Raw genomic sequence first — 25,535 nt, forward strand, 5'->3', positions numbered from 1 at the left:
CCAAGTTAGTGCTAATAATGGGCACTTCTTGAGTTTGGGACCAGCAGACTGAGTGAAACCTAACAACTAGAAACTCAAGGAAGAGTGTTTGAGGGCAGTTTATGCATGGCACTAAGCGGGAAGAGCAATGTCCAACCTGTGACCAGAGTAAGGGCAAGGCTAATTATAGTTTTCACAGCATTTAATCTCCTTGGAGATTCTTAAGAGCAGATTATAGATACTAAATTACCTAGGATTCATATGTAGGGAGATTGCAATTAGCACCTACAGTATGTGAGTTTCTGACTGTTGAGCCTTCCTGGAGCTAAGTGTTAGGATGTAGTGTTGGGATGGAGTAAGCTAGGTTCATGCTGTTAGAATTAAGGATTCACTTAGTGCCTGTCTTCTGGAAGTGAGTCAAACAGACCGGGTTTTCTTTTGACTTTCATTGATCTGTTTTGTTTGTTTTGTTAAATCCATGAAACTTTGCCTTCCTTGAATTCTACCTGGAACTGCATTGTCATTAAAGAATGTGTTTTCTGCTTAGCAGCAGGGGTCCTTTTTCTTAAGTAGTTCAGGAATGGCTGCAGGAAAGGAGAAATTGAGCAAATTTTATGCTATGGGGGCTAAAAAGGGCACTATCTCTTAGTGCCTACTCCTTCATTTTTATATCACATCAAAGGGCTCTTAGGAAATGACACAGGGCCCATCCATTTTAGCTATGAATTTATTATTCATCTATTTATCACTTTGTGTTTAAGGTTATTCTAGACCTTGGAAGTTCATCAATGAATAGATGATGATATAATCCCTACTCCTATTCAGTTTCTACAGAAAATGTTTAAAACAAGTAATCTAAATGCGTACATGATGCTCTTATATTAAAGTTTTTATTAAATATGAATTGTGTGCATAAGTGTGTACACATGCTCATACATGCTGGGGATTGAACTGCTGGTTTCCACATCCTGATCACATATGCTACCACTGATATACCCTTAGTTCTCAAATTCTTTAAATGAAAGATTAAAAAGAAAAAGTTTACACATTGTAGACTGTGGACCCAGAATTTTTTATACAACTTTTTATAGTATGTAACATGTTACTGTGTGAAGTTAGATACTTGTAATTTTTTTTAAAAGGACAATACTTTAAAATGTAGTTATATTAAATTGTCATATTTTTAATTTTATTTGCTTAGGAAATGTGAATGGTATGAAGAGGAAAGAATGGGAAAACAAGTCAGTGGGAATAGAAGCAGAGAGAAAGACTCAGCACCTTAGTCTTCAGGTGCCCTTACGGTCTCACAGTTCATCCTCTTCCTCAGAGGAGAACAGCAGCTCCAGTGCTGCACAGCCGTTACTGGCGGGTGAGAAGGAAAGCCCCTCTTCTGTTGCTGATGACTCCTCCGTTCAGAAAGATTTCTTACATGGTTCCAAGAGAGATGATGGCCAAGCAAGGTCAGTATTCAGTTAGACTTAAAAACTGGGTTGTAACTGAACTATACTTACTTAAAATAGTAGCACAAGAACTTCCTTCCTCTTACTCGCTCATTTTAGATTATTTTTCCCTTGAATCTGAACATACAGTGATATATCAGTGTCTTTCCAAATAGAATTAATATACTCTTTGCAGATAATAGAAAATGCAAAAATGTATTTATAATGGAAATATTCCACATCCTACCACTCAGTGAATCTTTGTTGCTTTTCATATACTCTCCTACTTTATTGACTATTTTTTGGTCTTAGCATATAACAGTTGAACACTCGTGTCTTTTAAATTACCCTTGCTCAACAGCACCCTTCACAGTACTTTCACATTCTTGACTCTGTCCAATATCAAGCTCTTCACTTTGCTTTTTTCTTTTTCTTCCTCTTCCTGTGGCCTGCCATTTGTTGAGAGGTGATGTTCTTCTGAATTCTGTTCTGATCTTCATTTATTCTATGCAATTTCCCCGTAGCCAGTCTTAATAGCTATTTGGCTTATTTGGCTATTTGACTATAGCTAACATCTTTTAAATGTAAAAACTACAGTCATAACCTTTCTCCTTCAACCTAGGTACCATTGTATTTTTGTTTGGATGCTTCATGGAAACCTTTAATTAATTGTTGTTAAAATGATTGTTTTAGTTACAGTTCTCTAGATCAGTGTCCTCAACCTTCCTTAAAGCTGTGACCCTTTACAGCTCATCATGTTGTGCTGACCCCCAACCACAACATTATTTTCATTGCTGCTTCATGACTGTGATTTTGCTACTGTTAGGAACTGTAATGTAAATATTTTAGAGGTAGAGGTTTGCCGAAGGGATTGTGACTCACAGATTGAGAACAGCTGCTGTAGGGGAACAGCACTGATAGAGTGAGCAGGAAGAGATGCCTTGTCCTTATCCTTTCCTCAATAAAATACCCTAAGTGTATATTGCTGGATGAGCTTTTAGAAGATGTGGAAAGAGAAGAAGAACCTTAAATATGCTAATAATCCTCGATTTCTTTAAATTTTTGTAATGCGTAAGATGTTTTTGTTTGGGGTTTGGTTTTTTTTGTACCTTTATGAGGGATATGACTCATGCTGTAATGTTTCACTATTTTGAATAAATATTGTATTGTAAAATTTTAGATACTCTTTTATTTGTAAAATATTCAAAATTACTTAAATGATTTTATAAGTACTTTACGTTTAGATTATGCAATGTGCTGAAAATAGAAACAGTTTTCTCCTCTTTTAGTATTCCTACAGAAATCTCAGGAACCAGTCCTGTGTCTCCTAACACCCAAGATAAGGCAGTAGGACAGTCTCCTCTCAGATCTCCTTTGAAGAGGCAAGCCTCCGTGTGCTCCACCCGACTGGGTAGTACTAAGAGTCTCACTGCTGCTTTTTATGGAGACAAACAGCCTGTTACAGTTGGAGTCCAATTTAGTAGTGATGTCTCTCGAAGTGATGAGAACGTCCTAGACTCACCAAAACAGAGGAGAAGTTTTGGTTCGTTCCCTTACACGCCATCAGCTGACTCTAATTCATTTCATCAGTACCGGTCAATGGACTCCAGTATGTCAGTGGCTGATAGTGAAGCCTACTTCTCTGCAGCTGAAGAATTTGAGCCCATTAGCAGTGATGAAGGCCCTGGAACTTACCCTGGTAGAAAAAAGAAGAAAAAGCAAATGCAACAGATTGACTACAGTAGGGGTTCCATATATCACAGTGTAGAAGGACCCCTTACTGTCCATGGAGAAGGCATTACAGATCCTCGAACTCTCCCATTCAAAACTCATCCTTCCCAGGCTTCCTTCGTTTCTGCCTTAGGTGGTGAAGATGAAGTCATAGAACATCTGTACATTGTGGAAGGTGAGAAAACAGGAGAGACTGAGCAGATTACATCTCAGCAGCCTGTGATGAGCTGCTATCAGACTTACCTTACTCAGTTTCAGGTAATTAACTGGTCAGTTAAACATCCTACCAACAAAAGAACCTCCAAGTCCTCATTGCATCGCCCCCTGGACCTAGATACACCAACCAGTGAAGAAAGTTCCTCGTCATTTGAACAGCTTTGTGTTCCAACATTCAAGGTACAAAACAAATCATTTTCCATCAACATACTTATATAGTAAAACCATTTTTAAGTTGTTTTTAGAACTACTGAGTCATTTCAGCTATCTTCTGAAAGATAGACTTTCTGTTGTACGTGACTCCATGTACAACAATTAGATTACAGAGTTATTGCTAAACATTAAAAAATCCAGGATGATCTAAGGTTTCAGTACTGTGGTAATGTAGTAAATAACCATGTAGTCTGATCTATAGTACCAGTGTTCCTAAGATTAGGATCAAATCTCCTTTGCGAGGCTGGAGAGAAAGGATTTAGCTGTTAAGAGTACATGATGTTCTAGAAGACTAGAGTTCCATTTTCAGCACCTGTGGTTGGCTCACAATCACCTGCAATTCCAGATCTTGAGGAATCAGGTCTTTCTTTTGGCCTCCACAGGCATCTACCTATACTTATACATACCTACAGGCACACATTGTAGTCACATAATTAAAATTAAAATTTTTTAAATAAGATTTGGAATTACTTTGAAAAAATAACTTTATTTCTCTTACCCCCTAACTGCTTCTGGTTATATCCAATTCAGCTCAGTTGATACTTGAATTATCAACTAGCACGAATGTGGTTTATGTAAATGGCTTTAGAAAAGCCAAAAACATTTCAAATATATTTAGTATATATTTTAACCAGTATAAATATGTAATAGCCAGTATGAAAATTCTTATTTTTAAAATAATGAACAATGTTTAGGACTCTTTTGTGTGTATTTAATTAATATTTTGGTGTGTGTGTGTGTCTGTGATATTACTTTTCTCCTTATTTTGGGGACAGGAAGTCACTGAACTTGGAAATTGTAGATTGACTTTTTTTGATTTGCCTGTCTCCGCTGCAATCTTTCTTGGGTTCATAGACACATGCTTCCACGTCAGTCTTCTACCTGGGTAATGGAGATACCAACTCAGGTTGTTGTGTTTATGCAGCAGCAATTGACTGTCGGAGCTATAGTCCCCAACCCAGGTCATAGCATTTTAACTGAAAATTGAAGAATGAGGAATCATTGAGGATGAATCAGACCTGGGGCCACTGGATTACAGGCAGAGGTTGTGGTTGTCTAGGCTTTTGTGTGTGTGTGGCTGATGTTTCCTGTGTCTTGTGGCTATACTACAAGACTGAAGTAAGCTTTTAGAAGGAACTAACTCAATGTCAAAAAGAACTCACAGAGGAAGGACATTTGAATTCCTATTTGAGGCATGTCTTTTACCCTGATTCCACCTCATAATTCTTGTCACTTACTTGAGGAAAATGTGAAGTTACCCATTGAATATCTTCTTTTAACTATCTATATTGAATATATCAAGATCATAATAGCAAGGTTACTTTGAGTACATAACAATAAGAAATAATTAAAATTTTAGACTATAAGCAACATTTTATTCTATTCTAGGTCGTCAAGCAGGGGCTCACTGCTAATTCTCTGCTAGATAGAGGGATGCAGCTTTCAGGATCAACTTCAAAGTAAGAATTTTCTTTCTTTCTTTTCTCTTCCTCCTCCTCCTCTTCTTCCTCCCCCTCTTCTTCTTCCCCTTCTTTCTCCTCTTCCCCCTCCTCCTCCTTCCCTCCTCTTCTTCCTCCCCATCTTCCTCCTCTTCCTCCTCTTCTTCCTCCTTCTTCTTTCTCTTTTCTTAAAGGCATATGATTTTATTATGTTGCCCAGCTTGCCCTTCAATTCTGGCACTAAAAGAATCTTTCTGCTTCAGTTTTCTAAGCAGCTAGGACTACAGGTGCCAGAAAATTGCATTTTTAAAGTTCAGAGTCATACTCCTTCTTGATTATGAGATTAGTAGACTGTATTCTGAGCAACAAACCTTTTGTATTTGAGTTTAGATCTTATTTTAAGAATAAATTACCCCAAATATTTTTTTGTGTGCAGGAGTAGATAAACATGTTTGTATATTTTAGGACAGGCTTATCTAGTAAATAAATATATCTAAAATATTTGTTGTCATGTGATGTAATTGCCATCTGTGACCAGTGTGCATTTTAGTACCTCATTCAGCCTTGTTTTGAAGTGTTTAGCCTTGAAATATTAGCCTCTGTCTGTGAAATTTTTTACTGAAATAAATGTAATTTAAATGTCCACTTTAATGAAGCTTCAACTTTTATTCTTCTTGTTTATATTCTTTTAAATACATGCTTTTATGATTAAACTCTATAGCACGCCATATACTCCACTGGACAAGAAAATTGTTGATAACACAGATGATGAAACATTAACAGAAGAGTGGACTCTAGATCAGCCTGTTGCTCAGACCAAGACAACAGCCATTGTTGAAGTAAAAGGAACTGTTGATGTTGTTCTGACTCCACTGGTGGCTGAAGCCTTGGACAGGTATTACCTTTGTCTAAAAATATGACTACTATTTTATATAGTGATACATTTTCATGATATAAGTAAATAAAATACAGAGTTTATTAACTGCCAGGCAGTGGTGGCGAATGCCTTTAATCCCAGCACTTGGGAGGCAGAGGCAGGCGGTTATCTGAGTTCAAGGCCAGCCTGGTCTACAGAGTGAGTTTCAGGACAGCCAGGACCACACAGAGAAACCCTGCCTGGAAAAACCAAAAAAAAAAAGAATTTATTAACTAACTAACTGCTTTTAGTAAAAATAGAAGAAGATTATAAAGTGATTGTGTTTTAGTTAAAGTGATTGTGTTTTAGTTAATCATCTGATACTTTTTCAAGCTAAACATATTGAGTGTTATAATAATTACAATGTACTTTGTCTTTTACATTTGGCTAATAAGCACAAAATGATTAAACATGTGGGAATTATTTCATATTCATACTTATTAATTGAAGTGATAAAGGGGAAATGATAGTTACTCTGTCCTGCAAGATTTACATAGTCTATCAAAGGAGATAAAACTGACCCAAGTAGAAACTTTTCTGAAGGGAAATGGAGAAGGAATGGATTGGGGGAAAAGGGAAGGTAGAGGAGAGGGACTGAGATGAGAAGAGGGAGGGGAAGCTGCAGTTGGGATGTAGTATATGAGAGAAAAAAAATCAACAAATGTGGGGCTGTAGCTTGCACGTGGGTGTGGGTCCTGTTAGGCTGAGTTGTGGATCCCGTGTGTCTGTCATGGCTCGGGGGCAGAAGTGCGGGAATTTGACTGAGTTTACTCAATGAGGTGCCCGGTGGACGCTGGGCAGAGCTCTTGGGTTGTGGGTCTCCTGGCCAAAGTGGCAGCTAGATGGAGACCTGCTGGTCTCTGTTCTTGGGCTCACAGGCACTTCTGGGAGGCTGCAGAAAGACTGAGATGGAGGCATACAGGCTGGACTGGCCAGCAGCTGAGAGGGGCTAGAGGGAGAAGCTCTAGCAGCACCCTGAGGGGTCGCTTGGCTGGGTCATGGCTGGCTCAGCTAGCTTGCTTGAGTTGGTAAGCTTTGTGGCTTGAAGATAGAGAGGTCCTCAGTGGGAGATTAGACTGCAGCTCAGTATTCGAAGGCCCCCTCCACAGTTCTTCATGGATGGGGCCCCAAAGACGAGAGATAGTCCATGGTTTTAAAAGGTTTATTGTCATGGCAGAAAGTGGATGTAGCAGTACCCCGTGTTCTCAGGGGGAGCTGGAGGTTAAATATCTTTTGTAAGGAGGAGGGTCTGGGAAGGAATGCTTAATTGGCTATGCCCCCTGGCCTTTAGGTATCTCATTAATATGGAGATCTCTTGAGGCTCTGTGGCCTGTAGTTACACCCTCTACCTCTGGAGGTGCTGGTAGGGGCATTGCCCTATGTAACTGAAAGGCGCTGATCAATGGAGGTCTTTGGCTTTCTTTCGGGAGCCTAGAGTCTGGGAGTGTGACAAAATGCATGTTGTCCCTTGCAGGATACCTGTTGGGTCTCTGGCCATCTCTACCCGGTGCTCGACCAGAAACCATGCTATCCTTTCAGGTCTCACAAACAAACATAAATTAATGTGGGGGAGGGCAAGTGGAGTGGCACATGTCTGTATTCCTAGGACTTGGGAAACTGAAGGAGAATCATGAACTCATTGCCAACCTGGGTAGCTACAAAGCAATGCCCTGTCTAGAAAACAAAAATGTCAATTCAGAATGTATTAACTAAAGTAGAATACCTGCAATGTTAAACTACTACTACTACTACTACCACACACACACACACACACACACACACACACACACATTCACACTCACTCAATATGCATAGTGGAGAACTTTGGGACATGGTTTCTTCATTTTGGGGGTGGGTGGAACATGTAAAACTTTAGCAAAAAAATAACTAAAATAGATAAATGGTATTACAACAAATTAAAAGTTTTAGAAGACACAAGACATAGTTCATAGGATTGGAGAAAGTATTTATAAAGCAAACATTTGACAAAGGGCAGCTATCTAGAATATGTTAGGATTTCCAAAAATTTATTAGTAAATAAAATAAGGAACCAATTAAAAATAGACAGTAGACCGAAGTAGCCATTTCTTAGCACTGACCTACAAATGACAATAGGTATATGAAAAATTACTACTAACTTGAGAGATGCCAATTAATACTATTGTGAGATACTGCCCCAGTAAGAATGACCATTATTAAAAGGAAGAAAAGGGATTATTATATACACTGTTGATGGAATGTAAGTTACTTCAACCCTACATTGAGGTTCTTCCCAAAGCAAAAGACAGAACTGTTGTGATTCACCAACCCTATTAGTGGGCTTTTACGGAAAGAAAATTAAATTATGTTGAAGAAACAGCTTTCTCCTCCCATATACACCATCATTATTTACAGTAAGTAAAAACATGAAAGTGACCCATGTCCACCAAATGACAAAATTTTGTACATTTATACAATGAAATACTGTTTAGCTATAAAACAATTAAATTTTGTCATTTATGACAGTACAGGTGAAACTGAAGGTCAGTAGTTAAGTCAAATAAGACAGGCACAGACATATTGTACATGATATCACTCACGGAATCTCAAACATTTTTGTCTCCGAATTTTAATTGTTGACAAAAGTCTAGGGACAGACTGACGAGGTAGAGGAATGTTGATCAGCTGGTAATGAGTTATACTTAGAAGCTCTGATGTACACTGCTGATGTGTACAGAAGTGTTTAAAGTTTTCACCTTAAATAAATAACATTCTTTTTATCTACACGGTACCCTGTTAGTATATACAGTCCTAAAGTTTTTATGTATTGGCTAAAAATAAATTTAAAAAAACCCAAAGTTTTGTAAGGTGAATCTGTAGAAATTTGGGTGGGTGCAAATATTCCTGCCTAATCTGAGGTTTGGGGGTGATGGTAGGGCTAACCTTTCAGTAATGTTTTTTCCTGTAGAATTTCTAAAGATATAATTTTTGCATTTCAGTATTGAAGAATTGTAAATATTCAAATGGTAGTAAGTTTCACTGATTGTTTGGTAAAGTAAGTCATAATATTAAATTAAATTTTATTATTTTTTTCTTTTTCTTTTCCTTTTGCTTTCATCAGATATATTGAAGCTATGGTTCACCGTGCAAGTACTCGGCACCCAGCTGCAATTGTAGATGACCTTCACACTAAAGTCCTTAGAGAAGCTGTGCAAAACAGCAAGACTACCTTCTCAGAAAATGTAAGATGCCTTTGATTCACTGGGTAGAGCAAGTTGAATCTTCTGCATGTGTTGGAATATCTAAAGTTGAAAAACTTAAATGTATCAATTTTATTACTAAGTTAAATTGGAATCCATCTGATATGTTCCAAAAGCTTTTACATGCCATTGGCTCCATAATAGCATAAATACCTTCTGTGGATTGAGTAGTTCTAATTAAAAACCACAGCTTTGTTTTTATTCTTTTGTTTTGAAAGTAGCTTAGTTCTAAGCCTTTCCTAACAAGACTTGTCCTTAAATGATGAAAATTTTTTTAAGATTTACTTTATTTTAAATGTGTGTGTGTGTGTGTGTGTGTGTGTGTGTGTGTGTGTATGTGTGTGTGTGCGTGCGTGCGTGTGGTTATGTGCACATAGTTACAGATGCCTATCAAAACCAGTAGAGGGTATTAGATCCTCTGGAACTAGAGGTGTGAATAGTTGTGAGCTACCCAACGAGGATCCTGGGAACAAAACTGTGTTACTTAGGAGCAGCACTATATTCCTGTAAATGCTGAGTGCTTCTTCATTTTCATGATAAACGTTCTTTAGAATTAGTATTTTAGTGCTTTCAGAAGCAAAGATATACATATTTTTAACTTCTCTTTGTTTTTATGTTGTTTCTTGTTCACCTCAGTGAATTAAGTAACACCATTTTCTTTGTGACACCTCTACTCCTGCTGTCATCTGACTATTCCACTAGTTGCCTAACAGTCACACACTGGTTGTCTTTTGCTGATTCTCCTTTGATTTTCAAGTTTATCTGTGCCATATTTAGATTAGGAACTAGAGTAGAGGTGAAACTGAGCCTGAGTGTTTCTGGTAAACTAGTCATTTTTACTCATTCTTTGTTGGCCTTTCATGTGCTACATTTGGAGAGTTGAGGTAGAATGATATGAATAAGGGAAATTTGAGCTATTTCCAGCCAATAAGGAGCCAATTATCAGAAACCAAGTCAGCTTTCAAGACAGTAGAGTTCAGTTTTACTACTATTACTACTACTGCTACTGCCAATAATAATAATAACCTATTATAAAAATATGATTACCATTTTTGTTCATCTATGAGTGGATTTCATTTTAGTATACAGTACTTTTTTCAGGCTGGCAGGCTGGCCTGTTTGCCAGCTTTGACCTGAATTTCAAGATTGAGTATTAGGATAGTTGACGTTATACAGGTCTGGGGAGTGGTAACAACACAATGAATATATGTTGTGGGTGGATGCATATCTTATGAAATGCCTGGAAAATAATTTTGTTCAATGCTTTCAGTTATCCCCCAAGCAAGATATTCGAGGAACCAAAACTGAGCCTCCTATCATAGGAACAACTAACCAGGGACAAATTCAGACAAATGTCACAACGAAGCAAGATAATGTGACAATTAAAGGTCTGCAAGCTAATGTGAGCATACCAAAGGTAAAGCTAAGCTTTTCAGAAACACTTTCCTGATATAAGTGGGCATACTTAGTTGTTTGCCTTTTACATTTACCAAAGGGAATGTTAGTAAACAGTTTGCAATATCAAAAGATACATTTCATTCTCTTAATGATCTAATGTTTTAATATATTATAATTAATAATATTTAATATATTATAATTAATATAGCAAACTACTAGTAAATATTTAGTAAAATGTTCCATAACCATATTTAGTAAATATTTAGTAAAATGTTCCATATCCATCCAGTAAAAATTTAACTGTGCTTTTTTATTATTTGAGAATTTTATGTATATATAGTATGTTTTGATCAAGTCTTCCCAACTCCTTCCCCTGAACTCCTCCCCATCCACCTCTGCCACTCTCCCCTCCCCCTGAACTCCTCCCCATCCACCTCTGCCACTCTCCCCTCCCCCTGAACTCCTCCCCATCCACCTCTGCCACTCTCCCCTCCCCCTGAACTCCTCCCCATCCACCTCTGCCACTTTCCCCTCCCCCTGAACTCCTCCCCATCCACCTCTGCCACTCTCCCCTCCCCCTGAACTCCTCCCCATCCACCTCTGCCACTTTCCCCTCCCCCTGAACTCCTCCCCATCCACCTCTGCCACTCTCCCCTCCCCCTGAACTCCTCCCCATCCACCTCTGCCATTCTCCCCTCCCCCTGAACTCCTCCCCATCCACCTCTGCCACTTTCCCCTCCCCCTGAACTCCTCCCCATCCACCTCTGCCACTTTCCCCTCCCAATATCATGTGTGTGTTCTTTCTCTAAAGCCACAGAGTCAACACTTAGTCTCTTAGGATGTGCATGGACCATCACAGGCTACATTCCTAAAGAAAACTGAGTCTGTTCCCTGGTAGCTGTCAATTAACTAGAGCTTCTTAGATAGGATTAAGACTTTAAGTATAATTTTTCTTTATTGAAAAAAACTTCTTCATACAATATATTTTGATCATGTTTTTTTCCCTTCCCCAGTTTATCCTAGATTGTTCCCCAACTCCTTACCTACTGAATTTTATGTTCTTTTTCTTTCTCTCTAAAATAAACAAAACAGAAACATAAAAAAATCAAAATAAACAAGACTGAAGAGACAAAAAAAAAGAATGCTAAAACAAAGCATAATGAAAAAAAAAATAGTCTACAAAAATACATCTCACTTCATTTTGTGTTGGCCAACTACTTCTTGGAATGGGGCCTGCCCTAAAATGTGGCTATTATGCCAGGTGAAACTCCATGGAGAAAACCAATTTTTCCTTTGCCAATGGATATTAGTTGCAGATAGCTTCTGGGTCCATCTGGCTTTAACTTGTGGGCATCTTCTTTTTCATGCTGCTTACAGTCTCTCTGAGCTCTTATGTGCATCCTGCTTAAAGATTTACCTTGGAGAATACTATCACCTCTGCCTCTTAATCTTTCCACTTCCTCTTTTGCCTAGAACCTTGATTCCTGAGAGGAAGGATTCATTGAAGACATCTCACTTAGGACTCAGAGCTCCAGAGTCTCTTGACTCTGCATTTTCCAGTTGAGGGTTTCTTTGTTAGTCACCATCTACTACAAGAAGAAGTTTCTCTGATGAGGCTTAAGTGAAGCTCTGATCTATGGGTATTGCAGTATGTCATTAGGAACCATTTTATTGCTGTGTTCATTTAGCAGAGTAATAGTAGGAGGGTTTTCTCCATAGTCTCTTCACCTATATAGCTTTAGATTCTTGGCCTCTTTCACATTGTCAGATATGTATTCCATCTCATAGAGTAGGCTTTAAATTTATCAGAAAGTGTTCGGTTACCTCCGTAACAATTGTAACAATTTATCTTACAGGCTTGTCATTGTTGTGGGTTGCAGGGTTTACAGCCAGGAAATATTGATAACTGCTTTTCTCTAGTAGCGTGCAGAGTACCTGCCAGTGTGATAAATGCTAGGGTCGGCATGGTCTTCTGTGAGTCTTGTAGAGTTCTATGTAATGACTTGTCATATCTAGAAGACATAGTTTAACAGCATTTATTCACCATCTTTGGCTCTTAAGATCTTTCCTGCTTTATTATATCTGATATTGATATCTGAGACTTTGGAATGGGGGTATGATATAGATGTTCTGTTTCTAAATGAGTACTTTTATTCTCTACCTGTTGACAAATTGTAAGTTTTTGAATTAATTGCCATTGACTTTAAAAAGAAACTTCTCTGCATTTTTCTTTTAAAGTGTAGTTGACCTCACCCTGGTGGGAGAACACAATCCATAGGTATTGTGGGCAGCACAAATTGGTCTTGAAGGATTTTTTTTTTTTTTAAAAAAAGATACAGAACTGGGTGGGTAGGAAATGGAGGGATGGATCTGGGAAGAGCTGGGGAAGGGAAAAGAGTACAATCAAACCTTTGAACTAATAAAAGAGAGAGAGAGTTTTAAAGCAGTCTCTTGAGTGTTGATAGATGCATCAGTGGAGGAGTATAAAGACATACTGAGGAAAAAATTAATACTGTGTCTCTCCTTTTTTTTTAATTGGATATTTTCTTTATTTACATTTCAAATGTTATCCCCTTTCCATATTCCCCCTGCTAGAAACCCTAATCTAGTCAGAAAGCATTGATTATTCCCATAACATTTTTGCCACTACTGTACTAGTGAGCATATCTTGACAGGAATCCTGGTTGTTTTGAGAACTTACAACTTTTGTCTTCATTACTCTCAGATCTATATACTATCATTATTTTTTTTTAATTTGTATTTGTGACCTAGTTATAAAAGACACTGTTTAACTTTTCAATTCTGAAATCTGTGTCATTTGTGTGTTAGGTTAACTTATGTTTGTTACAAGCCTCAGTGGAAGAATCTCCAGCCACAGTTCCTAGTAGAAGTGTGACACATGTTTCCCTGGTGGCTTTGTGTTTTGACAGAATTGCTACGCAAGTTCGTATGAACAGGTGAAAAGATCTTATTAATTTGAGCCATGATTGTTGGATATGAAAAGCCTTGTCTAGCCTAATTATTCATAATTATTTTAAAGAAATACTTTGGCAATATTCTTGATATTGGTTTGGTTTATACAGAGTGCTTCATTTTAAACAACATAGTGAAATGTTTTTATTGGACTGCATTATTTAAATGTTAACCGTTGGGTACATTTTCTATTTCCATTCAGAGGTGTGGTTGAAGAGACTGCAAATGTAGATGCTAGTAAAACATCAAATTTTGATAGATATGTTCATGCCAGCAAGATGCAACCTCAGTCATCTGGGTCTCTTAGGTCCAATGCTGGAGCAGAGAAAGGCAAAGAAATTGCTGCCAAGTTAAATATCCATCGAGTCCATGGGCAACTTAGAGGCCTTGATACTACAGGTAAGCTTCAAAAATTTTGTCATTTGTAGATGTGAAATTTTGCAAACAAGTATTTTCCTTTGAATATTGCTACAATTTGATACTATAAGGAAGAGAAAAGCACTTCTACATTTGTTGTACTTATGGTATTTACCTATTCTATATTATGTTCTGTGCAAAATGGAAAGTAAGTTTTAGGACTATCTGTGTTCTAGGTCATTCTAACCTCTTTCAGGGATTGTCTTAGAATTTCTATTGCTTCAATGAAATGCCATGGCCAAAAAGCAAATTTAGGGAGAAAAGGGTTTACTTGGCTTACATTTCATATCACAGTTCATCATCAGTGGAAGCCAGAACAGGAATTTAAACAAGGCAGGAACCTGGCGGTAGGAGCTGATGTAGAAGCCATGGAGGAGTGCTGGTTAATGGCTTGCTCTTCCTTCTTTTTTGACAGAATTTCTTAATCTTTCAAAAACAAATTGATATATTCATTGTTAACTCTGGAATCATCTTTACTTCTTTGTAGATAGCATTATTTTCTTTACATCTTTTATTTATTTTTCTGCCTTTTCAGAATACCAAGTTTTTTTTAGTACAACCCCATATATTAACATCTGATTTTTGTTGTTTTCTTAAAAAGATTTTCATTGTGTTCTCTCAATAATAGACATTGGGACCTGTGCCATCACTGCCATTCCCTTTGAAAAGTCCAAAGTTTTATTTACTCTTGAAGAATTGGATGAATTTACTTTTGTAGATGAGACAGATCAACAAGCTATTCCAGATGTAACACGGATAGGTCCCAGTCAAGAAAAATGGGGCTGGATAATGTTTGAATGTGGACTTGAAAATTTAACTATAAAAGGTAAATTTTAACCCTTGAATTCTGCTTAGGTAGGGATAGTTCAGTTCCATATAACGGAAATGTGTTTAACAGTTGTTACTTGTAGCAACCGGGATCAATATAATACAGCAGAAATTGTGGAACTTGGTTTTACCTACAAGGGGTACATACACATCTCCATTATGCAAGTGGTAGCTCCTTCCACAGCCAGATAGAGAGTCCTTCTGTCACAAACCTTGGGGACTCACAGAGCAACAGGATTTAGAAATTCCTGAGTTTACTGGACATCCCTCCCCCCCCCCCTTTTTTTTTTTTACTGTTTTTAGAGCCTTGCCATATAATAAGTAAACATTTTATGTGAATTCTTCTTTAGTGAAAACTACTGATTTATACTAGTTTCTTATATAAGACAAGAGGAGCAGAGTAAAGGAGGAAGGAAAGCCTTATACGGTTATGAGTAATACTTTATAGCAGGAAAGTTGAGTTGTAAGACCTTCAGGCTTAGTCTTACATGATACAGTAACTTAAAATACTAGTAGCTATACATCTACACCTTTTACCTGGAAAGTCATACATAACTCTCTTAGATAAAGGCAAAGGCTAGCGAGGAAAAACATGATCTTGATGAAGTTAGTTACAGATATTTTAGAGTATAATAGCAAAACACATATCCACTTTTTTTTTCTAACAAATGTCTCCCTTTATTTTTAGGAGGAAGACAATCTGGTGCAGTTTTATATAACAGTTTTGGAATTATGGGTAAACCTAGTGTCACAGAAAGGGGTGGAGTGCTGGCATCCAATAATTCTTCTGATTCTCCTACGGGCAGTGGCTACAATACTGATGTCTCTGATGATAACCTACCGTGTGACCGAACCAGTCCTTCCTCTGACATAAATGGAAACTCAGTTTCAGATGAACAAGTTGGTGATTTTCTAATAGTTTGGAAATAGAGAACTATATACTCGATTCAAAATCAATTTCTAGAGCATATTTTCTTTTCATTTCCTGTTTTAGAGTTGAAACATTTTGTTGAATATAATATGAATAGAGTATAGTTCCTGAATAGTTACTATGGTGCATATTCCTGCCCATTATAATAGTTAGCACAATACTCTGCTTATGTTATACATATAATAAATAGGTTACATAAATGAATTTATAGAATTAAGAAATGTAGGCCTTGATTAATTAACTTTTAGTTAATCATTTTATGCTTATTGGTAATATTTTATATAATGAGTGTTTTTACCAATATCTGCTTATTTTAGATAATACCTTATATTCAATTCATTTATTATTTTATATAATATCATTTTATATAATACCTTATATTCAATTCATTCATTATTTTTTATTGTGGTAGAATTTAATTGTGATGAGTATAATAACAGCAAAATTGTTTAAAATTTTGTATTGTTGAAAAGTTGGGTCATTAACTGTTTGGTGACCTTGGAAAAACAAGCAAGAATTTAGTGAATGTATACACATATACACATAAACTCCTGAGAATAAATAATAAAAATGTAATGGAGCACCCTTTCATTAAAAAATAGATTGTAGGTACCTAGTGTTTACGATTATACTCACCTCTGAACCCCATTTCTTGGTGGTTATTTGTTTGTATTTCTCTATGAATGAGAGACAGATGTGTATGTGGGTGTGGGGTATGCCACACTCTACAGAGGATGCTAGCCCTCACCCTAACCTTGAGACAGATTCCTCTAATGCAGTGTAAACCAGGTTGGCTTGTCTTCAAACATTGGAAATCTCCTGTCTCAACTTTCCATTTCCTTGTAGGTATACACTGAAATTACAGACCCATATTTTGCAGGTGTCTTGTTGATTTTTGTTGTTGTTTTTAAATGTGTCTTCTGATGATCCAAAATCAGGTTGTCAGGCCTACTGGACAAGTACTTTTTTTTAACCACTGAGCCATCTCCACAGCCCCTAGGGATTTATTTGGTGCATATTTGTTGAGTTTATCAATTTCCATAACAACCTGATGGCTCAGCAGGTAGAACCAATTGTTAGGTGTCCAGCTTGGCAACCAGTTTGATCTCTTGAATCCTTGTAAAGGTAGAAGGAGAAAAGTGACTCCACAAAGTTGTCCTCTGATCTCCATATTTCCATATTTACACCGTGGTACTCTTTGCACACACGCTTACACATGTTCTCACCCCCCCCCTGACGATAATCATAAATAAAATTTTAAGTTAGTTTATTAGTTCCTTAGAAATATTGGGGGTGGGGCTTCCATTAGAATTTTAATAAAGGGAATTAAGACATATGTGGCTTTGAACTAAACAAAAATTATTTTAGTATTCTGTCCTTACCTTTTGAAAAACTACAGAATATTTTTTAAAGATTTATTTTTATGTGGAGGAGTGTTTTGCCTGCATTTGTGTCTGTGCACCATGTATATACCTTGTGCCAACTAAGACCACAAGAGGGTGCTGAATCTCCACCATGTTGGAGCTGAGAATTGAACCCAGGTCCTCTGGAGGAGCAGCTGGTGTGCTTAACTAAATCATTCTCTCTAGCCTCACTTTACAGAAGTTTAAGGGCCTTTCTCCCAGATATTGAGTTCCTTGGATTTCCTTTTTTTTTTTTCTTTTTAAATTGGATATTTTATTCATTTACATTTCAAATATTATTCCCTTTCCCGATTTCCCTTCTGGAAACCTCCCATTCCGTCTTCTATGAGGGTGCTCTCCCATCCACCCACTCCTACCTCCCTATCCTGGCTGTGCGTTATTTTTTTCCCCATTTGTTTATGGAATTGTTTGTCCTCAAACATGGGGATTCCCTGGAAGTTATATTCATAACATTAATTTTCTTGACTCACTGATATTTCTATTATATAGTGATACTTTCCCATGTTTCTTTTACAAAGGGTTTGAACCATGACATTAAGTATACCATGGCTCCAGAGAGAAGTCAGTCTGTAATCATTTGTTTGATTATTCATGTTGCTGCAATAATAATGCATAAGTTTCCCTCCTTTTTGTCAAATGTCAAATTCTACATCTTTATACACCCAAGTGCTTGGTGTATAGCTTCTTGAGAAATCAATGTTTTAAATTTTATTATGTTTTTTGATACTGAGGATTAAACTCAGGACCTTAGAACATGCTATGCAAGAGCTAGCTCTATCCCTGAGTTACCTCCCCAGCTCTAGAGGCTGTTTTTGTTGTTAATAGTTTGTTTTATTTCTATTTTTCTCATTAATTTCTTTGCTTATTCACTTAACATCCTAGTTACAGCCCCCTTCCCTCCTCTCCTCCCAGTCCCATCCTCATAAGTCCCTCCTCCCATCACCCTTTTCCTTCTCAGAGAAGGAGAAGCCCTTCTTGGCTGCCACCCTGCCCTGGGCCATCAAGTTTCAGCTGACTAAGTGTATCCTCTCCCACTGAGGCTCCACCTGGCAGTTAGGTTAGGGAAAGGGGATCCAGTGGCAGGCAACAGAGTTAGAGACAGCCTCACTTTAATTGTTAAGGGATTCACATGGAGACCAAGCTGTACATCAGCTACATATATGTAGAGGACCTAGGTCTAGCCCCTGTACTCTCTTTGGTAGGTAGTTCAGTCTCTGTGAGTCTCCATCTGCCCAAGTCATCAGGTTTGGCAGCAAAGCAGTAAATGCATTTGCTTGCTGAGCTGATTTACTGGATCCCATATACTTTACTTTGGGGAAAAAAAAAAGCTAAACCTGTAGTCTTAGATACTCAGTAGGCTGAAACAGGAGGGTCTCGTAAAAACTCAGGCGGTCAATACTAGTCTAGGCAACATAGCAAAGTTTTCTCTTAAAAATATAAACAATGAATCTGAAAAGCTTCTGTAAGGCTCAGGACATCATCAATAGGACAAAATGGTAACCTACACAATGGGAAAAGATATTCACCAACCCTATATTCAGAAAGAGGACTAATATCCAAATATATGAAGAACTCAAGAAGTTAACCTCCAAAAAAACCAAATAACCCAATTAAAAATGTGGTACAGAGCTAAACAGAATTCTCAACAGAGGACTCTCTAATGGCCAAGAAGCACAAAAAGAAATATACAAAGTCCTTAGTCATTAAGTAAATGCAAATCAAAACAACTTTTGAGATTCCATCTTACACTGGTCAGATGTCTAATATTAAAAAATTCAAGTGACAGTACATGTTGGTGAAGATGTGGAGTGAGAGAAACATTCATGCATTACTGTGGGAGTGCAAACCTATATAGCTATTTTGAGCAGCATCCACAGATCAGGGTTCTCTGTAAAGGTTTTATGCTTAAAGTGCTAATAAGCCTGTCTTAATGGTTCTGGAGGATCAATATTGGTTTTGGCTTTTTTATATAGGATGAAGGAGTTGAATCTGATGATTTAAAAAAAGATCTACCTCTAATGCCACCACCTCCAGATTCATGTAGCATGAAGTTGACCATTAAAGAAATTTGGTTTAGTTTTGCAGCCCCTACCAATGTGAGATCTCCTGCACATGCATTTTCTAGGTAAGAAATTTCAAAGTGTAATTTTGTCCATCCACAGTTCCTTTTTATTTCAGACAGCTTACTATTCTGTTTTGTGTACTTCCTGAATTATTTTTCTGACATATCTAATACCCAGTGAGTGCTAAAATGGCTATTCTTTCCATCTTTCTCGTTGAATATTTTCTATAGTTACTATATATTCTCTATTTAGCCCAATTTCTGTCCTAGTATTTTGTTTGTATTTACTTGACTTGCTGCCTCTGACTTTTGTTTTATTTTTCATTTCAAACATGTTTTCCCTTCTTCCTTTTCAAGTGTCCATTTCTTATTCATATGTTCATAATTTGTCAGTGACCAAAAAGAGAAAATACTGTCAGGATAAAATAGCATGTAGTGCTTGAAACATAAAGTTTGACCTTAACTCTTGTTCTTTTTAAAGGCAGCTGAACCTCTTAAGCACTGCAACCCCAGCTGTTGGTGCATGGCTTGTTCCTATTGATCAACTCAAGTCATCCTTAAACAAACTAGACACTGAGGGAACCTTACGAATTTGTGCTGTTATGGGATGCATAATGACAGAAGCATTAGAGGTATGTCTTTTAATCATATAAGGTATTAGACATACTTTTTTACTCTAAATGATTCGTTACTATTAATAGTTGTTGGAAGGTACCAGATCTACAAGTTCTTAATTACTAAATATCTTTGATTATAGGAACTTTTATACATATAATTCTAAGTCTTTTATATTTGTTTGGTTTCCAGAATAAAAGTGTACATTTTCCTCTAAGAAGTAAATACAATAGACTTACAAAAGTTGCCCGCTTTCTTCAAGAAAATCCTTCTTGTTTATTATGTAATATTCTACACCACTACCTGCACCAAGCAAATTACTCCATCATTGACGATGCCACAATGGTGAGTATAAGGAAGCTACTGTTCTGTAGAAATATACTAGATAGGCAGGGTAAGAGGTGTGATTAGACATACAGGTCAGTGGATGTCTTACTGCTCTGATTAACAGTTGTGGAGTGGCTTGTATATAGAAGCTTGTCAACATGGATAAAATTCCTTAGCTTGATAGGTTGAATGAGAAATTGTCAAAGATGAAATTCTGAAAAAATGCCAAATTTCAAGAAGGTTAGAGAGGTTCTATAAAGCTAGATTGAGTGCTGAGAAGGGAAGTAAAGACCTAGAACTGAGACTGCTGTGTCCTAGAAGCTAAAAGCATAAATTTCAAGCCAGGAAGTAATCCTGAGAAGCATTATGGTTTAATAAAACAGTTACTCACAGAGGGGAACATAAATAATTGTACAACTCATTCCCACTCCTAGAAAAGCAATTTGTGTTGACTATTTTGAATTTTGAGAACATGGCTTGTCTTCTCTTAGCCTCCAAGTAGTAGAGCATACACAACAATATTTATCCATGTTAAGCACCTGTGTATCAGTATTATTAATGGTTATCCAAACCTTTCACCAGGCAAGTGAAGCATCTATATTAAGTAATGTGTTTTACAAGGATGTTTATATCTAAGACTAAAATAGCACTTTGTACTTTCCTGGAACTGAAGCCAAAGTTGTACTGCATAAGCTTGGCGTGCCCAACCTCGTGGTCAGAGAGAGGCTAGAACAGAGAAACTTGAAAGCATTAACTCTGAGTGGATGCTTTACATACCAAGACAGGAAACCAGAGCTGGGGAGGTTGGTCTTGCTCTTTAATAGCTGCCCATATACAGATTACCAGGTGGCTTACCATTTCTTACCAAAACGGCTCTAATGAATTCCTAGCCCACTGTCCTCTATGATCTCCACTAGATCTCCGCTTAAAGATACCACCCCCTTTCAAACATTGTCACAGTGAGAACCAAATTTTCAAAATACATCAACCCTAAAGGGATGTTCTCAATATATGTGTATCTATAGCAGGTTTTATTGTCAACTTGAAAATATGGGTAATGTTGAATAAATTAAAAATCTAAATTTTAGATTTCCTTCATCTCATAGTGGGTGTTTTGAGATTAAAATTAGTTCTTCATTCTTATTACAGAGTGATGGGCTCCCTGCATTGGTAACTTTAAAGAAAGGATTGGTTGCTTTGGCAAGGCAGTGGATGAAGTTCATTGTGGTAACACCTGCCTTTAAAGGAGTTAGCTTACACAGACCAGCTCAGCCACTGAAACCTCCAGCGACTGTGGACCACGAGCATGAAGAGGGACTTGGCCTGGATAATGGAGGTGGCCTGCAAAGTGATACTAGCGCTGATGGTGCAGAATTTGAGTTTGATGCAGGTAACTTTTGTTCAGTGAACTTTTCTTTCCTCAGTGTAAACACTGTGTGTTCTTGTAGGAATAACTTTGTATCAATAATATGCCTCATTAAAAGATACCAATCGAGACCTTTTTTTTAGATAGCTTTTTAAAGATACCTGTAATTATTAGGAAATTAGTAATAGAAGAAAATTCTGACATTACATAGTTGATCACATGGTACTCAATAATTTTAATAATTTTTGTACCAAATTTGAAAATTCTGTGGTTGAACTATGCAGTTCTGAATTTTGCTAATCCAAATTCACAACGATTTTGGAATTTTTTTACTGAACAGATTTTATAATTTAGTTACTGAGCTACAGTAGACTAATGAATATGTCTAATAGAGACAGCTTTTATAGAAAACTTGTAAACAGAAACCTGCCTTTTAAAATTGTATTGGCCCATTTGTCTGTTTTTAAAGGAGTTTTGTTTTGTCACCTGTTACATATATTTTACTTTGAATACATTTGGAGGCCTGAGCTGAGCATACAATTCCATATATAGTATGTGTTACATCTGAACCAGGTGGACATACTTTTTTGAAATGTGTGTTTTACTTTAACTTTTTGCTAAAGATTAATTTTGTATTATGATGACAATTGTCTTACAGTGTTTTGAAAAAGAATTAAAAGTACTGTGGGAAAGAAGTACTGTAGGAGAAAAGTCCTAAAAGTAAAGCTTCCAGAATATTTATTTAGCTTAATTAAAAAATAATTTAATAAATATATTATAAGAAGTAGCTTGAGTTTTATTGCTTATTATCTAGAGTTTGTTATGCACAGAGGCTAAATTAGTTCACTAACTATGCCTTCTAAACACCAATGATGCCTGTGTCCATTCCTGACTATGCATATTCTACAGGGTAACTGAATTGGTTGTTGGTCACTGGATCAGTTACATGGATAGTGTAAACTCAGATTCATGTTGGAGAGTAAGGAAACAAAAAATAAAAATTACAAACATTGTACATCTTTATAGATTATAAAAATGTACAGTAATTATACAAACCAGAATGTTTGTGATGTTTCAAATAAATGTGTGATCATATGTATATAACTCACTTGTCTTTTGAACCATTTAAGCCACAGTCAGTGAGCATACAATGCTTCTAGAAGGAACAGCTAACCGGCCACCACCTGGGAGCTCTGGACCTGTCACTGGAGCTGAAATAATGAGGAAGCTTTCTAAAACTCACACCCATAGTGACTCTGCATTAAAAATAAAGGTACAGCATTATTATCTTTGATTAGAGTTTAAAACTTACAGATGTGACCTACACTTTTTAATGTCAGTGTTAAATAATTTAGATGTCTTTTCTAAATGTTGAAATTAATTTGGTTAATAACTTTAGTATATAGATTTCCATTAAATTTGTACCATCAATAATTGGTACTTAACTACTACTAAACCTTTTTTTTAATCAAATATTATATGCAATAAAATTCAGTATTGAAAATGTTGATAATCTGATCATTTCAGTTTTAGTGGGAAGCCTTTTAGGCTATACATTATTGATACAAGTTTAGGTTGAGTTTTTATAAATTATAATCTTAACTTACACTCCATTGTTTTAACAAGTTTAAAGGATGCTTGATAAAGAGAGATGGTACAGCCAAGTGAGTAGACTCTCATGGGGAGCAGTACCCTCACTTGAATCCCACCCTGTAACTTGAAAATTTCTGACTGAATTGTGCATCAGCTTCTTTATTTGTAAGGTATGGGTTTTGATAGCATCCTCCTGTAGAAGATTGTGGTGAGAAATAAGTAAGTAAAGACATGATAAGTTTATCTGACACTTTGTATTGTTCTGCTTTATTGTTGCTGTTGTTAGTTTGCTTTTCTAAGAACTGAATATTTGAATTAATAGTGTTACTTACACTCAAAGTCTGCATGTAGGCTTACACTGAAACTCAGAATAATTTTGACATTTAAATTTGAAATTTCAAAATAAAAACTAAAAACACATGACAAAGGGCTAATATCTCTCAAATAACAATAAAATATTTTTAATCACTAAGAAAAAGATAAGATATTAAAAAGAAAAGTTTTAAAAAATGGGTAAAATCATAAAATGTTATAGAAAAAATATACAAATATGAAGATATATTTTCTCATAAGGAAATGTAAATTAACATTTTTATCTATAAGATTAGAATAACAAAACTTGATATTATATGAAAAGAAAACAGTCATTCTCATACAATATTAGAATATTGTTGTATGACAAAACTTTTCCTGGGAAGACACTACACATGTGTCTACTCACCCCCAAATAGAGAACTCCTGATAGACCAAAGAATCCAACTTGGTGAACCAGTGAGTTGTATTGGGGTTACTTACAGGAGTATGAATGGAAAGTTATTTCAATCTTGGAGGAAACTGTTAAATAAGAGATTTACATGGTTGTAACTTTTTTGAAGGACGGTGTGGCAAGTATAAGTGAAAGCATTTCCGTGTCAGGGACTTTCATTCTGGAAGTGACCATAAATGATCAACCAGATCCTAGAGCTTTCTTGGCAATGCTATAGTGCAAAAATAGTGGGTGTGACATAAAAGAATTAAACATCAGAGGGCCAATAAGTTATGTAAACTGTTACAAATGCCTACTACAAAGCCTTTCCAAAATGGGGTAGGTTTCTGTACAACTGTAGATGCCACTGGAGTTATATGGATTGAATTAATAGCAAAATAAAGGAGGGTGTGTGTTACATTTCTATTGCTGTGTAGAGACACCTTGACCAAGCAACTTGTTAAAAAAAAAAAAAATTTTAAATGGAAGCCTACTTAGAATTTCAGATGGTTACACTACATGCTATCATTGTGGTAAGCATGGCAGTAGATAGGCAGGCATGGCAATGGAGCAGTAGCTGAGAGCTTACTTGGTAAGACAACCAGAAGGCAGAAAGAGAGCAATCTAATTGGGAATGGTTTAGGCTTTGGAAACCTCTATGCCCACCCCCAGTGACATACCTCCACCAACAAGGCCACACCTCCTAATCCTTCCCAAATAGTTCCCCCTGCTGTAGAACAAGCATCCAAGTATAGGAGCCTATTGGGAGCCAGTCTCATTCAAACCACCATAGTGTGTATATGCTTTTATAATACATAAATAATACAGGACGATAAGAAACTAGAAAACTATTAGGGAAAGGATCTACTTCCTACTGAAGTTTCTTATGTTTTTAAAGTTTTTATTTTGTGTAACTATTGACTTTCAAATTAAAATATTTGTCCGTTTTTAGTTTTTAGTCTTAGTATTGTATGTTGAAGTTATAAAATTTTTTTTTTTAACATTTGAGACCTAACAATTCTAGTAGACAAAAAGCACTGTGATTTTAAAAGATAGAATAGAGTATTTATATAAATAAATGTCATTAAGTGTTATTAAGTGCTAGAAGAGTAAACATTCTAGTTACATTTTTGTTACTATGACAAATACTCGTGAAAAGCAATACAGGGAAGGACAAGTTTTATCATGTTATAGCTCATCATTTCAGGAAAATCAAGACAAGAACTCAATTAGCTAAGTCATGTCATATTGCTAGTCAAGAGAGACTATTTGCTCTCAGCTGTGTCCTCTTTTATCTGTGCAGGACCCCTTGCCTAGGGAGTGGTGCCTTGCAACCTGGCTAGGTTCCAACATCTATAAGTAGTTAAAACAGTCTTCCAAAGACATGGCCATAGACTTACCCAGTCTTGACAATTCCTCATTAGACTGTCTCCCCAGGTGACTCTTGGCTGTGTCTGGACCAGTGATGGTCAAAACCAGTGAGCAAAGATGGTCTAATGTCAAGAATTGTGGAGTGGAAGTGAGGCATTTGGATTAAAATATCTGACTTTTCTTGCTTGGTTATTTATAAAGTGGTTTTTCTTTTGTGAAACAAAGTTAATTGTCTGCACGAAGAACATATAAAGGATAAGATATGAGATATGCAAAACACATGTTTAGTATGTTGTAAGTACTCTTACTTCCT

The 25,535-nt window shown here is 36.6% G+C and overlaps 1 protein-coding gene across 13 annotated transcripts in view; it reads left to right on the forward strand.

Moving 5' to 3' along the window:
- Bltp1 (bridge-like lipid transfer protein family member 1) overlaps nucleotides 1–25,535 on the forward strand; it is a 198,630-nt gene that overhangs the window by 79,748 nt on the left and 93,347 nt on the right. For all 13 annotated transcript variants that reach the window (XM_076932299.1, XM_076932298.1, XM_076932301.1 and 10 more), the window contains exons 28-42: nucleotides 1,181–1,439; nucleotides 2,708–3,545; nucleotides 4,968–5,038; nucleotides 5,739–5,912; nucleotides 9,034–9,154; nucleotides 10,443–10,589; nucleotides 13,400–13,527; nucleotides 13,746–13,942; nucleotides 14,589–14,786; nucleotides 15,477–15,688; nucleotides 19,117–19,268; nucleotides 19,687–19,837; nucleotides 20,013–20,165; nucleotides 21,297–21,537; nucleotides 22,644–22,786. In XM_076932299.1, the coding sequence (XP_076788414.1) occupies nucleotides 1,181–1,439; nucleotides 2,708–3,545; nucleotides 4,968–5,038; nucleotides 5,739–5,912; nucleotides 9,034–9,154; nucleotides 10,443–10,589; nucleotides 13,400–13,527; nucleotides 13,746–13,942; nucleotides 14,589–14,786; nucleotides 15,477–15,688; nucleotides 19,117–19,268; nucleotides 19,687–19,837; nucleotides 20,013–20,165; nucleotides 21,297–21,537; nucleotides 22,644–22,786 (3,185 nt within the window). The remainder of the gene's footprint in view (nucleotides 1–1,180; nucleotides 1,440–2,707; nucleotides 3,546–4,967; nucleotides 5,039–5,738; nucleotides 5,913–9,033; nucleotides 9,155–10,442; nucleotides 10,590–13,399; nucleotides 13,528–13,745; nucleotides 13,943–14,588; nucleotides 14,787–15,476; nucleotides 15,689–19,116; nucleotides 19,269–19,686; nucleotides 19,838–20,012; nucleotides 20,166–21,296; nucleotides 21,538–22,643; nucleotides 22,787–25,535) is intronic.

The sequence above is a fragment of the Arvicanthis niloticus genome, chromosome 4 (genome assembly GCF_011762505.2).
Source record: "Arvicanthis niloticus isolate mArvNil1 chromosome 4, mArvNil1.pat.X, whole genome shotgun sequence".
Lineage (NCBI taxonomy): Eukaryota > Metazoa > Chordata > Mammalia > Rodentia > Muridae > Arvicanthis > Arvicanthis niloticus.